General features: G+C 44.5%; 1 protein-coding gene across 5 annotated transcripts in view; it reads left to right on the top strand.

The window, feature by feature from the left end:
- The first annotated feature begins 3,462 nt into the window (after positions 1–3,462).
- The window catches only part of STRBP (spermatid perinuclear RNA binding protein), a 37,042-nt gene continuing 24,145 nt past the window's right edge, over positions 3,463–16,359 (top strand). For all 5 annotated transcript variants that reach the window (XM_086475541.1, XM_009945910.2, XM_086475540.1 and 2 more), the window contains exons 1-4: positions 3,463–3,616; positions 6,952–7,169; positions 11,401–11,566; positions 14,205–14,349. In XM_086475541.1, the coding sequence (XP_086331667.1) occupies positions 3,614–3,616; positions 6,952–7,169; positions 11,401–11,566; positions 14,205–14,349 (532 nt within the window). In that variant the 5' untranslated portion in view covers positions 3,463–3,613. The remainder of the gene's footprint in view (positions 3,617–6,951; positions 7,170–11,400; positions 11,567–14,204; positions 14,350–16,359) is intronic.

Below are 16,359 nucleotides of genomic sequence, written 5' to 3'. Positions count from 1 at the left end.
CAGTCCCTGTGGGGTGCAAGTACCTGTTTCTCCAGCTTTTTCACTTCTCTGTTCTCAGAGGAAGCTGAGCATATTTGTAACTTCTGGCTGTTTAAATGCCTGTCCCTGGGGAACGCAACTGCCAGATGCAGCAATACAGGCGACTACAAAGGCCTCCTCTGAAATTCTTTTCGTTGTTTGTCTTGTGCCAAAGCATAAACTTCTGTGAAGGATGGGATGTTTAATGGAAACATTGTTAGACTGTCGTGGTGTTTTAATAACATTTCTAACGTGTCAAATCCCCAGTGACTTTAAACCACGCTGCAGACTCTACTCAGCTCCTCTGTGACCTGGTTTGGAGACAGCAAGTATTTACTCTTGTTTTACACTTTAGGGCCACGTGATGCAGAGGTAAAGTGACTTTCTTCAGGTCACCAAGGTCTTGGTAGAGCTGGGAGCTCTTCCTAGAAATTGTCTTCCAAGTGTGGGTGGTGGCCCCCTGGGTAAGACAACCACACGTTTTAATATTGTGCTTCTTAGTCTGGGCATCAGCTGTTACTTCCCTGAGGATGCAGGGACAGATACCCTGCTATAGCCTGGTAGTAAAATGAGACTGTTGGATTTATGGAATTGCTGCTCACTTCACATAATGCTTTCTGATGTGTTTGGTGCTGAGCTATGTTCTACTGCCTCTAGTCCATATGGTTGGAGCAGATTTGATTTTAGTTTTCCTTAATTTAATTCTGCATGCTGTCAAATGTACTTTGTTCTGTATATTGTGTCTGTACTTTTATAGTAAACTCCCTTCTGTTTAGTGCTTTTGTTGAAAATTTTCTCTCGAAGTCTGAACTATATTAGGTTTTCACCCCTGTGCACATTTCTGTGAAATATTCTGAGGATGCTAATGACTTGAAAGACATCATATATCAGCTTCAGTGCAACTTTCAGGATTACTTTTTCCAGCTTTATGAGTTTTATAATAAAGATCCTGTCCTAATTCAGCTGTATAGCCCTGACCTCAGCTGTTCACTGCTGAGAAAAAGGGCAGGTAGGATCAAACTCGTAAATACCTTCATCCATCAACTTTTATTTGTCTCTGAGACTTGAACTTGTCTTGAAAACAAGATGGTTACTGCCCGCCTAAGGCGGAGTATTGAGAGGTCTTGGTGTTTCTACTTCATCTGTCCAGTGGAAGATTAACCCCCGTCATAGCTGTGACACATTTCTTTTCGGCCTGTTTCAGATTTTCAGAGAACACCGAAAAGCGCTCGGCACATCCAGAATTGCCCGCAGAGGTGTGTCTGTTGCCAGAGCTTGTGAGGTAGTTTGCAGACTTGCCCTCTAGACAACAGTCTGCTCAGCAGTTTACTGAAGCACCAGAATTTGCTCAGCCAGCTCTCTGTGTCCATCTGCTTTCCGTGCACTGCACAAGCCGATAAGCAACAGCTTGCAGCAGCCTTCGGAGGGAGGCCAGGCTGGAGGGTTGCTTGAGTCTAGAGATGTGGTACTGGGCATATGCTGAAGTCAGCAACACGTTCCAGTGCCCTTCTCTGCCTGGAATTGGCAAGCTACGGTTACCAGAGAAGATGGCAAACTGGAAATGTGAAATGTAGGAGTCGCAGGGAAGAAGAGTATGTGAAGATAGCTGGAATTTCATTTGAAGAGAGAACTAATTTGAAATAGATAGATGATACAGAAATACGTCTCGTCGAAGTCTTTCTAGCTTGCCATCTGCTGACTCAAAAGACTATTATTATTATTATAGAAAAGCAAAACAAAAAGAACTCGTAAAGAGTCTGTTTGCTTCTGGAGATGGTGAAAGGCTATTAAGTGTGGAATGGCTTATGACTAGCTTGTAGAATAAATGGTACCAAAGCAGTAATCTTTGCTTATTTTTCTTCCCAGCTGCCCCTGCTTGGCTTTCAGGATCTCTTAGGAGAAGAATCCGGTTCTGTGAAAGAACATCCCCTTCCTTGATTGCTTCTGGGAAGCAATTTGGTAGAGTGTTAATATACCTTGGTGGGGTATAGCCTTTGTGATAAGTGAGGTCTTCCGGGGCTTTCGTTAGCTTGCTTTTCCCAGGTATTTCTGGTATGACTGCATCGATCTCTCCTGGGATTTCTGCGTTGGTAATCTTTAGCTGCTGGAGCAGACAGGTCCCTGCACAGTCTTCCTGTCTGGCTGCTTTTTGTTTTACCCAGTTCTACATCCTAAATTCAGTAGTGTGAGATACAAACAAACAACTATTAGGGACTTGCTGCCAAAGCTATTGGTCTGTAAACCTGCTTCATTCCTTGTCAGTAGGAAAATGATGAAGCAGGGTTTGTTACTGCCTTTCCCCTGGCATGTTCAAATCCCTATGGGATGCAACATTTTAATTATTCCCTGTCACACCCCTGAGGTTTAAGCATCTTACTCGGCTTTCAAGTCATCTCGCCTACCCCTCTGTTGCCAAACATGCTTTTAATCTCTAACAATGTCAGGATTCTCTGACAGACAATATGTAACATATTGCTAGAGAAGGAGGATCGACATACAGGAGAAAAGGAAAACATTTGAGTGTGTGTGTCAGTCTGCAGAAATTTACTGACTGGGTTTCACATTGCTTCAAAACGTTGCTGAGAAGCTGATGCAACAATATGTGCAGTGAAAGGAAAACAGGAATTTTCTGCAAGGACTAGAATGTCTTGCTATGCAATGAGCTTATGCTTTCCTCTTTCTCACATTACCTGCTCGGTTATTCTGCTCCCCTCTTGTCTTACAGAGTGTTTATCTGCAGTTCTTTATGCTGCCAGGGCTGGTGTTTGTTCCGAGTTTAGTACGAGGGCTGCTCTTGCAGGATCTTTTACATGTTGTGCGCTGTGAAAAGCAGTGCAAGGGCAGAAAAGGCGGTGTGGATGGTTTCAGCGGAACGTTCTCACAAGTCTGATGTCTTCGGTTTGTTAGAGTGCGCTTGTCTCTTCAGATAACAACTTAGGCTTTCTGCCACCTGAAGCCTTGGTTGTTGTACAGCATCTGACACGCTCAGGATCAAGGGCTGCGCTGGGGATTTCAACTGATAATTACGTTTTGATAACTAAATGTAGTGTGTTTTGACTCGTGGTGTGTGCGCAACATAAAAATAGAGACTTCCTGAGCTGGTTTCATACAGAGCGCATTTGAGATGTTGGATTTCCTGTCTTCCTCGTGTCAGAAACTTAGAGTGCCAGGTGGCTGCCAGACCACCCTGAGATAAGCTCTAACTGGCATGGGAAAGTAGTTACATACGTGTGGGCACATTACAAGAAGTTGCTTTCCACAGTGACATCTGCTTGTTCAGGAATAAGTGGATCAGTGACTGCCTCCCCGTCTTGAAGCCGGCTCGTTTCAATCAGTGGCTTGATTTAATGTGCTGCATTGAACACTTATTGGAATGAATATGCCGTTTCTTCTGGTTTCAAGTTGTTTCTCTCTTTTTGCAGGTGAATTACAGAAAGTGACTCCCAGAGCGTCTTGGCTGTATGAACTCTGGAGCTGTCAAGGGACTGAGAGGCTTATGAAGAGGTTCTGTCAGGCAAAACCGTGCTTAGCAAAGACACCAAGGAGGAGGGAAAAGGAGAAAGGGAGGGAGAGAGAGCTGAAACACTAACAAACCATGGTAGGTGTTTGTCATCTTTCGCAGGCCTGCATTAAACACATTCTCCGCTGACAGTCTTGCATGGGGCCCGATAAAACCAGAGGAAGGGGATTTTCTGACCTTGCGCTCAATTAGAGATGGTGCTGCGTGCTCTGAGCAAAGCAAATGAGGTTTGATACATTGTCAGCCTCCTAAAACCAGAGAGTTGTCTTGTGAGCCTGCATTACATGAATTATTAAATATGAACGAAGGGGATGCTCATAAGGTTTTCTAATAAAACCGGCATTAGCAAGCTGTAGCAAACAGCATGAGTGACCTTGAACTTGCAGCTTGTGTAACCAAATGCAGATATTCCCTTTCCACCTCTTCCTCACAAAAGCAAGTGTTGATGATTCATGTTTGTGCCTGTGTGCTTGGATGTGGATTTATGCACACTTTGTGAGCAGCCTAGATGGAGTGTGTGTCGTCAAATATACTTGGTGCATAGTGTTGAAGTGAGGAGTCATTTCTGGTCTGCCTGATACTGGTTGCAAATTGGGAATGCCTGAGATGTTGAGTTCGTAAAGCTGCACCAGTGTGAAGCATTGTGATGGTAAGATTCTGAAGATGTGTTCATGAAAAGGCCATAAACCTACCCAGTTCCTGAAAAATAGCTGTGGAGAGCAGTTTAAGCATATTTATGTGTTTTTAAGTCCTCTAAGGTTATTATTGAGATAATGGAAATGAGAATAAATGCAATAAATTTTAAATACAGTTCTCTAACATTTGTGTAGTTGATTGCTGCTGATAGACTATGTGTTTATATATTAAAAAAAAAAAGGCCTAAGACGAGACTTTTACCTCTTACAGAGTACAAAGGCAGAAAGAACACTTGACAAAGTAGAGCTGTCAATATGTTGTATTTTGAATAGTGTCCCATCTTGCTTTTATTTTTGGCCTAAATTGTAATGAAGAATTGATCTCGTCAGTCCCTCTTCGTTAGAAAAGAAAACAAATGTCTTCTAATTTAGGAGTTACTAATTTGTTCCTGTTTTACTGTTTTTCCTAACTGATATTTCAAGAGGTAGGAGATGGTGAGGGTGAGTTAATAAATCCAGTTTTCACTGTTGAACTGCAGCTTCTTTCTGTATCTGTGGATAAGCCACAAGAGGGACCTCCTGGAGGCGTTTCCCAAGCTGTGAAAGCACTGGGGATAATACCAGACCCCGACTCATGAGGTTTTTTTACTACCTGAATTGTCCACATGGGTAGGAGCGCAGAAGTTAGGAAAGGAATGATGTCATGTCGACCTTCAACAGAAGGGACCTAGTGACTGCCACCGGCCGGGAAATCGTGACCAGTTCCTTAACAAGGATTCAGCCCAGAGGCCCTTGAGGTCCTTCAAAGGCCCTTTTTGTCGCTGAGTGCGTACTGTCACAAACCCGTGAAGCAGGGATGAAAACGAAACCTAATTAAGGTATTTAGTGTGTAGGAGAACAGAGGTTTTTGGTCGACGAGTCCAAGTTCTGGGAGGCTTTCAGCAGTGACTGACGTGTCTGTAGAGAACGAGATTTAGCGCTGCTCTTGCCAGAGGACTGTGCTGTCATCGCAGCTGGTCTGGGACACTGTTTAGATCAAAAAAGTCTCACCTGGATAGCGTGTGGCAAACCATAACCTTCCTAGCACAGGTTACTCAACTGCTTAAGTTTACCTTCCTCAACAATATCACTCAGGACTCTGAGCTTCACTGCAGACTCTTCTAATTAGCTCTCTAATCGCTTCCTAGTCTTTATTTTTTTTTTATTTTAAAGAAATAATTTCAGTCTTTCCTTACCAGTTTGTCTCTAGCCTCATCTTCATTCATGCCTTTGTAAATGGCAGTTCTGCAGTTCGCTGAGCCTCTTGCAGCAGTTTGTGTTACCTGTGACTTCGTGTGCAGCAGTACCAAACCCGCAAGGGAACGCCTCTTTATTGCCCTGTGCTATGGTGTGTGGCCCTTGTCTCTAGCGCAGGTGGAGGAGAGATGGCTGCGCTTGGCGCTTCCAGAGCGTGCGAAGTATTCGGAGAATATCGGTGCCTTTTACAAAATGGGAATTCTCCATGTTCTCCTTGTCTGCCCTCCTTCCCACGCGCTTTACCCAGTCTGCTCTCACCTGGGATACTGGTGTTCTGAATTTCCCTACCTTGAAATGAGGTTACCTTTTGGGGTAAGGACCCTGGCTTTGCTCTGAGCTATCCAGCTGCTGAAGGGTGACACAGGCCAACAAAGGTCGCTGCAATTCAGGAACTCCCCAATTCCTGCAAGTATTCCAGGGCAGGGAAGCCCCTCTTTCGCTCGCAGCTCGTATCTCCATGAGATGTAGGTCCTTCAGGCAAGGTCAGGGCCTAAGTGATTTCTCACTGACTTTGAAAGCTTAATCTAAATAAACAAGCAAGTCAAAGGATGAGGGAAGTCAGAGCCACTGAATGAAACTGGGAATGAAACTCAGGGTTTTTTTGGTCCCCTGCTTCAGCACTCTGACCTCACACTTAGCCAGCCAGACCATGCCTGCTTCTCAAAGAGCAGCTTAGGGGGGGAGGGCAGGGAGAAGTGAGAAAAACAATGAAAATGAGAAAAAGACTTGGGGGGGGGGGGGGGGGAGTCGTGAAAGGACAAGATGTAGAAAGTCCATTTCTAGCCATTGCAAACAGAGTAACGCGTACTGCAGGACTTGACCCTATTTTGGGGGCACCACAGCTGCATGCGGGTGTACGGAGTTTTGTCTAGTCCTAGACCAAAGTTCTCCCTTTTTCTGGTTTGTGACTGGCACACACAGCGTCACAACTTCCACTTACGCTGGACGTACCAAACAAAAGATGGAATTCAGCTTCCTTAACTTCCAGCTGTCTGTAGCAGCTAATCTGATATAATAGTCCAGACTTCTGTAGTCACGTGTGTGTGTGCGGGGGGACAATGTACGTCTAAAGTGCAATTTATCTTGTCCTAAAGTAGACACAAACCCTGCTCCAGATGTGCCTGGTAGGCAGAAACATGAACTGCACTCCAAGTGTCCCCCTTCCTCTTAGGAGCCAATAAAAGGATTCTGGAATAGTTGAATTTAGGTATCAGATATTAGCTGCCGTATAACCCACCCGAGGTCTTACATGTTTTACCAGCTTACTGCTGATTTTTGCACTGGTATTTGGTTGCTTTCTTTTTTAAAAAAAAGTTATTTAAAGGTAAGAAATCACTCCTGCATGATTATAAGCAATGGTTGTCATAAAACACTTTCCCACATCTGTCAGGGAGGATTCCCATTCAGGGCATTGTCCTTCTATCAATAATCCAGTAACTTTGTTCTTTTTTTTTCCCTGCCCTGTTTCCCACTTCATAACAGAGATCTATCCGATCTTTTGCTAATGATGACCGCCATGTCATGGTGAAACATTCAACCATTTATCCATCTCCAGAGGAACTCGAAGCTGTCCAGAACATGGTATCAACAGTAGAATGTGCCCTTAAACATGTCTCTGACTGGATGGATGAAAAGAACAAGTCTACAAAATGTGAGGGTGATGTGGACGCAAAGGAGGAAGCTGCGGAGAGCAATGCCAAGTGAGTGAACTGAGCCTCATAATGTGTCACTGTGCTGCTCTGAATGGGTTCCTTTCCCTCTAAATAAGAGTCGTGGTGTTACTTCATTCTGTGGCCTTTGGATGTTCGTACAAGTAAGTGGATATATTTGGACTTTTTGAGGTGGCAGCGTGTAGGGTGAGTGCAGGGAATAGTAATAAGACTGACGTGGGCAGCAGTTGCTCTGTTTCATTATTTTACTGTGGTGTTGTGAAGTTGCATTTCAGCGATTATAAGTAAATACACGTCCCTGCAACACACAAATGCAAATCCTCAGCCATGTAGCTTAGGGGCTCCTTCAGTTTAATACATAAAAAATGATTTTTATAACTTTATTGTTTATCCAGCGAACTAACTTTTCTAAGGATCCTTAAACCTTCCACTATTGTCATGATTTACCCCCTGTGGGCAGCTCAGCCCCACCCAGCTGCTTGCTTATTCCCCCTGGTGGGATGGGGGAGAGAATTAGAGGCGGAAAAGTGAGAAAACTTGTTGGTTGAGATAAAGTTTAATAGGTAAAGCAAAAGGTGTGTGCGCAGGCAAAGCGAAACCGAGGAATTAATCCACTACATCCCATCGGCGGGCGGGTGTGCAGCCGTCTCCAGGGATGCAGGGCTCCGTCACGCGTAACGGTCCCTCTGGTCAGCTGTCCCGGCTGTCCCCCCTCCCAGCTTCTGTCCCCTGTGGACACCCCCAGCTCACTCGCTGGTGGAGTGGGGTGGGCAGCAGCAAAGGCCTTGGCGCTGCGTGAGCGCTGCTCAGCCACAGCTGAACCGTCTCTGTGTTACCAGCGCTGCGTCCAGCACAAATCCCAACCACAGCCCCACACTGGCTGCTGGGCAGGAATTTAACTCTGTACCAGCCAAAACCCAGTACGATGGTGTAAGTTCTCTGCCAAGTGAAACGTCTGTTTGCTCTGTGTCCCAGCAGTCTGCTCCCTGACGTGGTGCCAGGTTTTGTTGTTCTGGTGTAGTAGAACAACTGGCTCTTGTTGTTGTTGTTGCTTTTCTTGGGGTAAGTTTCTTGAAGAACTTTTAAACTTGGGCCCTTCTGGCTCTTCAGTGCTTTCTGGAGAATCCGTTTTCACGTGCTGCCCAACTCAGGTAAGTATCCACCCAGGTTACAGATTAGGAGGTGAAGCACCAGGAGCCCAACAGCCCATTTATCATGACTTGAAAAACCTGACGTCCAGTCCTCTGCTCATCCTGTGATGTGAAACTTCTGCGCTGAACTTCTTGGGACTTAATCTGGTGACATCTGTGGCATAACCTGTGCTAGAGAGGTAGTCAAAGGACTCTTTCTGTTTCCTTTCTGCTGATGCATGGGATATAAGAAAGTCTGCTGCTACATGGGCTTTGCCCAGTAAGTTCTGCTCTTAAAACTGATGAAGAAGGGGTATTCTTTTTCATACATAATTGTCATGTTTTCCGGTATCTTTTATGGCAGTGGAAGGTTTATTGTGAGGGCTTTTCTAATTTTTGGTGTCCTGGTAAACAACATATATGTTAAGTTGTTTACATTTTGGAATGGGGGAAGTATAGCCTACTCTGGGAGTAATAGATGGAAATCCAGACCCTGGAGTAAGATACAATTCAACTCAGGTAATGGAGGAAGATCTAACTCTGAATCAGGAAGACTGTATCAGTTTTTAAACTGAAAATATAGTTTACTGGCTTAATATGAAAGAGACGGTGATTACAATTGTATTTATCAGTTGTTCCTAAGTGCATAATGGTGTAAATTCAAAAGTGAAATACTGCTTCCTGGTTTCATCATAAGAATGTGGTTCTTAATTATTTCCAAGTCTCTGGTAAATTTTTAGAGTAGCCTTCAGGAATTAAGGTACAAAGCCCTGCCATACCTCATATCTGGATGTTCTTCTGTTTATAAACAAGAAATGTGTTAATAACTGAGGAAATTTGTATGGGTGGGAGGAGCAGAAAGCATTCACGACTTGGTCTGGTTCCCTGCAGTGTTGTGGATTCTACAGAAAATTCCTCACATATTAGTAGCGTTTCTCCGCAGGTTTCTTCCGTAACATTTAGCCTTGTCTCTGGTTATCTCTTGGATGAGCTTGTGGGCTTGGGAGCTATTGAAAGATACCGCCTGCTCCGCGTGAAGTTTAAACGCAGCACCGCCCCCTCGGAATACACCGATCCACACCGGGCGTGTTCAGCAGCACGAAGGCCATAGTGTGGCAGCCTTGGGAAAGTAAACATACAAATGCTCCCGCATTTTGGTGCCTGTGGCTTTGTGTCCCCTAAGAAGTGTGTAAGGGACCCAAGTCTGATCACGGGCATTTTTGTGTAAGGCCGAGCTGCGATACGTGACGTTTTTGGTATGAAACGTGTTCAAATAGAAATAGCAAAACACTTAAAATCATGAATATTTCTGCATAAAATAATGTATAAATAGGGTTGAGATTAGCATAATTGTATTGATGCCAGAGAATAATTATAGTGGATTGATAGGCTGCTTCTCCCCAGATGGACAATTAAGTTTGGTCGTCATTGCGAGGAAGGTATTTCAGCTCAGGGTTTTGGTGCAGAACAGTCGTGACCCGCGGTGTGCTGCATGTTTTGTTGTTGACTTCCTGGCATTGCTGGTGACTTTTTTAGGTGTCTCCTGTTGTGGGTAAAGTAGGCACAGAATGGATTCTTAAAAAATTTATATTTCCTTAAAAAATTCCAAGCCTACAATGCTTTTGAGACAGTTGGCTAGCCTTGCTTTCACACGCGTGTGCGCAGGATTTTTCATGCTTGTGGTCTGTTAGAAATTTAGAGATTTAGAGGACAGTTTTTGTAAGATCCGTGTATTATTTATACATGCAAAACAGTTTGTGTATTTATGCGTTTCTTTGGGACAAATTATTTTACTAATCACTTTACACGCTAAAAGGGGCTGACGTAGTAAAACTTATAACTTGAAATACCTTTATGCTCGTTACAAACCATATCTAAAGGAGTTCAGCGTTTTCTCACACCTCTCTCCAGCTACTGTTAAAGTAGCATAGCTCTGAGGTGGAAGTCGAGATGTCCTTTAGTTTCGTAACAGTTTTTGTTACTCTGCATCTGGCTGTTCCAAGGATGGTAACTAGGCTGGGATGGGCACTTCGTTTTCTGTGTCATTCCCCCTTTTCTCCTGTGTGTTGTTCAGGCACCAGTTCCTGCCTTTCCGTTTCAAATACACGGGTAAAGACAGCGGAGTTATTCGATGAAGATACTTCTGAGTGAAGCTTAGGATCGATGTGATAACCCTCGATCACTGTGTCTGCTCTGGGGCTTGTTCGGGTTTTTTTGGTTTATATCCAGCCCACCCCTCTGGACAGGGAGAATGATGTGAACGGGGGTGCTGCCTCTCTGGCCGAGGTGGTTTACCACCTCTGCTGGTGGTGTCCTCTCTGTGGGTTTTATAACAGCGATGGGCTGGTAGTTGGTGCCACAGGGTGTTGGACGCATCACGTGGCAATAGCTGGTGTCGAACTGTCAAAGATGCACCACTTGCCTTTTTCTTGACGTTTGTGCGCAATCCCAGCCTGCTAACCTGGGTTGCTGCAGTCTTTCCCTCGGTGCTCAAAACTAAAGTGTTCTTACGTTGCTTTCAAAGTTATTTACTGTGACTCTTAACTGTTCCCCTAAGCTTTAGCTGGAGGGTAAGAGCTGGCAGTCAGACCTCCATCCCTGTAGGATTCAGTGGTAAGATTTGTTGAAGGAATTGTGCCTGAAAGACTGTCAGAAATTAGAAACTTCCGTGACATGTCAGTTTGTGGTACGGGCTAAAACTTCAGAAGTTAGCTGTATAATTTTAAAGAAACATTGAAAAGGTGTGTGGCTGTGTTTCAAGTTGGAGTGTCACTGAAAGAGAACCCAGATCATCTCTGAAAACAGGATTTCTGTCGGAGCGCTCCTCTAGATTAATTATTCTTCCCTTTTGGTAGGTCTGCAGATAGTGTGTCTGGGCTGCTTTGCGCGTTGTGGCTCGAGCTAGGCAACCCCTGCCTTTGTGCGAACTGCAAATCAGCGCTTCAGTTGGTGTTTTCACAGGAGTTCCTTGCATAAAAGGAGTCTCTGCTTTTCATTTTCTGCTCGGTGATATGCCACTCTAGCACAGTCATCGGGCCCATCTGTTTATCTCTTCGCTGTGATAGGCTAATACAATTAGTTTGAATGTGTGAAAATACCATTTTAATTATTCCAAATTGTTTCATTTCCAGGGATCAAGGCGGTCGGACGTTGTGTGGTGTTATGAGAATTGGCTTGGTTGCAAAGGGCTTGCTGATAAAAGATGATATGGATCTGGAGCTGGTTCTCATGTGCAAAGAAAAGCCCACAAAGACCTTGTTATGTATAGTTAAAGACAACCTCCCAGCTCAAATTCAGGTGAGTTCACGTAGAGTAGTCCTCTAACAGTGCCTGATAGCACTGCAGGGTGTATTCGGGTAAGGGCTAGAATTTGTTCCCGGAAGACAGACGAGTGATACAGGTTAGAGACATACGTCGAATCTAGGGCAACCTCTGGGGTCTGTGACACGTTTAATGTGGTGACATGAGGCAGTTACTCACAAAATTTAACACCTTATTCCTGTTGTTGCCCACTCCCTGTCTGTGACGTCCGTTTTCCTGTGATGGCAGCTAACCTTTCTGTCTGGTAACTGACCCAGCTGACTTTTGCTCCCTGCCCCAACCCCTGACGTGAGCTAAATGGCAGTCCCAGGAATCTTCCCTGCTCGAGCCTGGGAACCGGTCTGCGGTGTTGTCCCCTGGCCCCTGCCTGAACCTGAAGTTCTGCCGCGCAGCTGCTTTGCTTCAAGATAAACGTCTCTGTACGTGTGAAGTGAGAACAAGTCACTTTAGATGGTCACTCATTTTAGCTTGTGTTAATCATGAGCTGATAATTCTTTTGATTTATGGCTATTTAATTCTGATGTTGGCATCCAGTAGGCAGCACTTGGGGCTAATACCGGTCTCCTTAAAGCAGCCGGGGATGACACCTTTTTGACTGAGTTCTTCCAGACTGACACGCACTGTTGCCGAGAAGCTGTGCCCTAAAGCGTTACTCTGCAAGTGCCTGTCTCCAGACCGTGCCCAGACTTGATCTGCTTTTCTCCTGATCCGCTTTTCTGCCTTGTGTCTCTTCCCACACAGACAGCGCGTGTTTTACCAGTCTCGACAGCTGTTTGTTCTCACTGGTCGTTTGTTCACGTAAAGGGCTTGTTTTAATGAGGGAATGTTGTGGCTGCGGATGTGGCTCTATCCATAGCTGGAAATGCGAAGGATCCATTGAGTAGTGAAAAGTAAATTTTACTTGTTTGAAAATAATAGGGAGGTATCGAGTAGTAAAGAGTAAATTTTCCTTGTTTGTAGTGAGGCATGAGATGAGAAGGGTTGGAATCACAAGAAAAGTTAGCATATGCTTTCAAAAAAAAGTGAGAACGGCAGAATGGATGAAAAGAAAAGATGTAAAGACTGCAATAAATTCAGGGGACAAGTAGGTAAGCTCCTGCGGGGAAGCGTTGTGAGGGAAGGGATTACAGAAAAGATGAGGCAAGAGGAATCTGACTCATGAAACAAGCCACAGCTATCACGGGCGTAAAAGACAACGAGAGGTTCTGCAGGCGCCTGGGGCACCGGAGGGAGAAGGAAGGTGTGGGCCCATCGGTGGACAGAAGAGCAGGCGAGGTCCAGAGATGTTAGTTCTGCTTTGCTGCTCTGAAGGCTGGTAGGGAGCAAATGCTTAAACGCTTTCATCCCAGCCATGAAGGAGCTGGAGGAGTGCAGACTGCAACAGGGAGAGAAGTCAGGATGTCTGCAGGTACGTTCTGACCCTGTGGTCATGCCGAAACAAGCTCACAAGCACAAGCTTTAGGGCTGTGAACCATCTGTGATGCCTTTGCACTTGTGGAGGTTGAGAGCGGTCCCAAAGGACTGCCGAAAGACCTGCAGGTACGGGTCCTTTGAGGTGACACTGATGCACATTAACGGAACAAATTATAAGGCAGTTTACAAAGGAAATCTGAGCAAGAAATAAAAAGTTTTATTGAAAACGATTTGAAAACCATGCAGTTTATTGGTGTGCTGTCAACAGCGGAACGTCACGTTTTCCAGGCACTGTTAGGGATCTCCTGGGGCTGGTTTAATGCGTGAAGTGGGTGACAGTGTTGTCTTGCATCCAGCTTCAAGTGCTGTGTGGAAAGGGAGTGAGAGAGATGGACGGACAAATTGGAGAAAATCAGACAAGTGAGAATGAGCACCTAGAAAACCACATCATTAAAATTATCTGGTTTGGAAAAAGACAAGACCAAATGCAGGCGTAAGTTTTAAGACATTAATGGTTACTTATAAAAGGACAGTGGTTCAGTATCTCACGTGACCACCAAAGGTAGGACGAGAGGTCGTTGGAACTGCAGCAAGGGGCTTCGTTGTTGCAAAATAGGTCGTCTGAATTATATGTGCAGCTAAGAATCAGAATAGGCTGTTTGGAGAGGTGGTGGAACCTCTGTGGCTAAGGGCCTCTGACGAGTATCTCGGGGTTGGTGAGAGATGGCCGAGGTAATTTGGTCATCCTCCATGGCAGGTACATGGACCAGGCGAGCTGGCGTGGCTCCTGCGCTGGAGCCTGTCACCCGTTTTGCTGACGGTTACGGTTCTGGCGGCCCTACTGCGTATGGGAGCTCTTGCCTTTAGAGGAAGAGAATTTGTTCTCGGGGAGAACAAATGTTCCTGGTGGGGTTTTGCATATTGTCAGCTGTGAAAGTGGCTTCTGCCTTGAAAAAGGACAAAGAAAAGAATAAAAGAAAAAGTGATAATGTAGTGGAACTACTTGGTATTCTCGTTAAACTCACTGCAGACCTTTCTTCTTAAGCATGTTACTGGGGTGATTTAACGAGGGAGGCAAGGCCTTATTTGTTACTGCAATGTCTCGTAGGCTTCTCATGAGTTGAGGCCTGTGCCCGTACAGAGATTCTGCAGTTCTTGAGTTGATTGGGAGATTCTTGAAACCTTTCTTGGTGACTTTCAGAAACTTACAGAAGAGAAGTATCTCGTGGAGGAGCATGTAAATGAGGCAGCTATTATTATTCGTAACACAAAGGAGCCCAAGCTAACTTTGAAGGTGATCCTTACATCCCCTCTCATTCGAGATGAAGCAGAGAAGAAGGAAGGAGGTACACGGAGCGTTTTAACTTGTTTTTAAGACTGTTCTATCTAAATGCCCGACTGTGCAGCACAGGGTTAATTGGGAAGCTGGTTTTTAATTGTGCCTCATATACTAACTAGATTGGCAATTGCCACTATAGGTGACATTATTTGTGCCTTAAAAAGACAACAGTCACTTAATTTTCATGCAAATATGCGTGGTTTTCATTTGCAAGAGTATTCCTACAGCGTTAACTGACGTACAATTGGATCCAAGTTCTCCTGTCTTTCAGACTTGCTAGTTAATTCTGGAGCACCCCAGCGCTGCACAGTCTTGTTTTCAAATTAAGTCAGTCAAGTGGGATTGGTTCGTAGTACCTTGAAAAACTCATTAAATTGTTTCTCTTTTTACATTTAAAAACAAACAAACAAAAGACCTCTCCTGCAAAGCTCGCAAGTGTGTCGTCCTGGCCCTCAAGTTTTACTAGTCACAGATGTTTCTAGCTTTAAGAATTTCCTGCCTGGGATACAACTGAAGTTACAGTGCTGTACTGTGGCACTCTTGCTTCTGAATCGAACATTGTACCTCATGTCCTTAGCGCAAAATAGATCTAGAAAACTGTAACTTAGCTTCTTTCTGTCCTTCTCCTTAACTGCGTGACCTCCGATCATTACGCGCCCCTTGTTAAAGCAGTGTTGACCGGTGGTGTCAATGAGGTTGGAAACAAACCAAGAGAAATAGAGAAGAGCAAATGTAGCCATATTTGTTTTATTTTTAAAATCTTGACAGTAATTTCTGCTTCCACTTCCCAAACCTATCCCTAGAAACTTTGCCACTGGATGATGTCAGACCTTTGACCAACTGGCCACTCTCTGTCATGACAACTGAGGCAGCTGGGCCCGTGTGGGCTAGGGAACTCCCTGTCGCTCTCTTCCCATTTCTAGACTTGCCACAAGTCCTTCGCTTCCTCCCTTCTCCCACATGAAATACCGATACAATGAGAAACGTTGGTCAGTGTCTCGTCACGTTCCTGTGAGGCAACGGCAGGAAGGATCCCATTTCAAATGAAATGCAGCTCTTTGGCAGCAGTTGGATGCAGAAATATCTTACAAAACAGATGAATGGCAAAGATCCCCTAATTGCAATGTCTGTCTGTTCTCAAATTAGTAACCACGCTCTCTTGCAAAGCCATTAAAAATAAATTGCATATTGCTGCGGCTGTTCTTCAGCTTCCCATAAGGTGCTGAGATCAGCCCGGTAGTTGTTGCAGCTGATCCACGTGTGTGAGCGCAAGCACAAAGTGCAGAACAAATTCTGCTCGCAGAGGACCTGTAGGGTTCTCACAAGGGGGTGCAGTTTGCACAAAGGCTTCCGTCCGAGTATTTTCTTGCAAAAAGCGAGGCCGTTGTAGCGATAAACTCTAGAGGCTCCTGGATTCATTTCAAACTGAATGAGGATTTGAATTTTTGTGCCTTTTTTATATTTAAAATGTAGGTGTTAATCTATTCTGTTTTCAGTATCTTAAAAGTATTTTTCAAAATTCTGTACTAATTTTTCTTTAAACCTTAAAATGGTTTTACCAGCTCTCTTAGAGTGGTGTTACGCTATCGTTTCTGTACAGCTGACAAGGACAGTTAATAGGTAATGGATCTTGTTTAAAGCCCAGGTTCTTTGACATTGATTCATCACAAGGGAACAGAGACTTTTACCATATTCCTTTTCAAAGGTATGTGAAACGTTGTGCAGGTGTCACTAAGTAAATTAAATGGGGGGTGGGGATACTTTTTGTAATATTTGCAACCGTATTTAGGTCACTTTCACTTAGATTCAGACCAAAAGAGTTTAGTATCTAATATCGAGGGAAGACACTCAGAGAAACGAACTGGTGAAAACACCTTGATCTCCGAAGTACGTACTGCCGTCTGTCTTCGATACCCCTGAATGATGGCACCAAATGTAAATATAACTTTCTCTGCAGTTTTAAAACCTGTTTTGAGTTTATTCTGTATATCCTTTTGAAAGAAGGAGCTCAAAACGC

The sequence above is a fragment of the Leptosomus discolor genome, chromosome 19 (assembly GCF_034619465.1).
Source record: "Leptosomus discolor isolate bLepDis1 chromosome 19, bLepDis1.hap2, whole genome shotgun sequence".
NCBI classification, from domain to species: Eukaryota; Metazoa; Chordata; class Aves; order Leptosomiformes; family Leptosomidae; genus Leptosomus; species Leptosomus discolor.
This window is presented reverse-complemented; position numbering and strand designations above follow the sequence as displayed.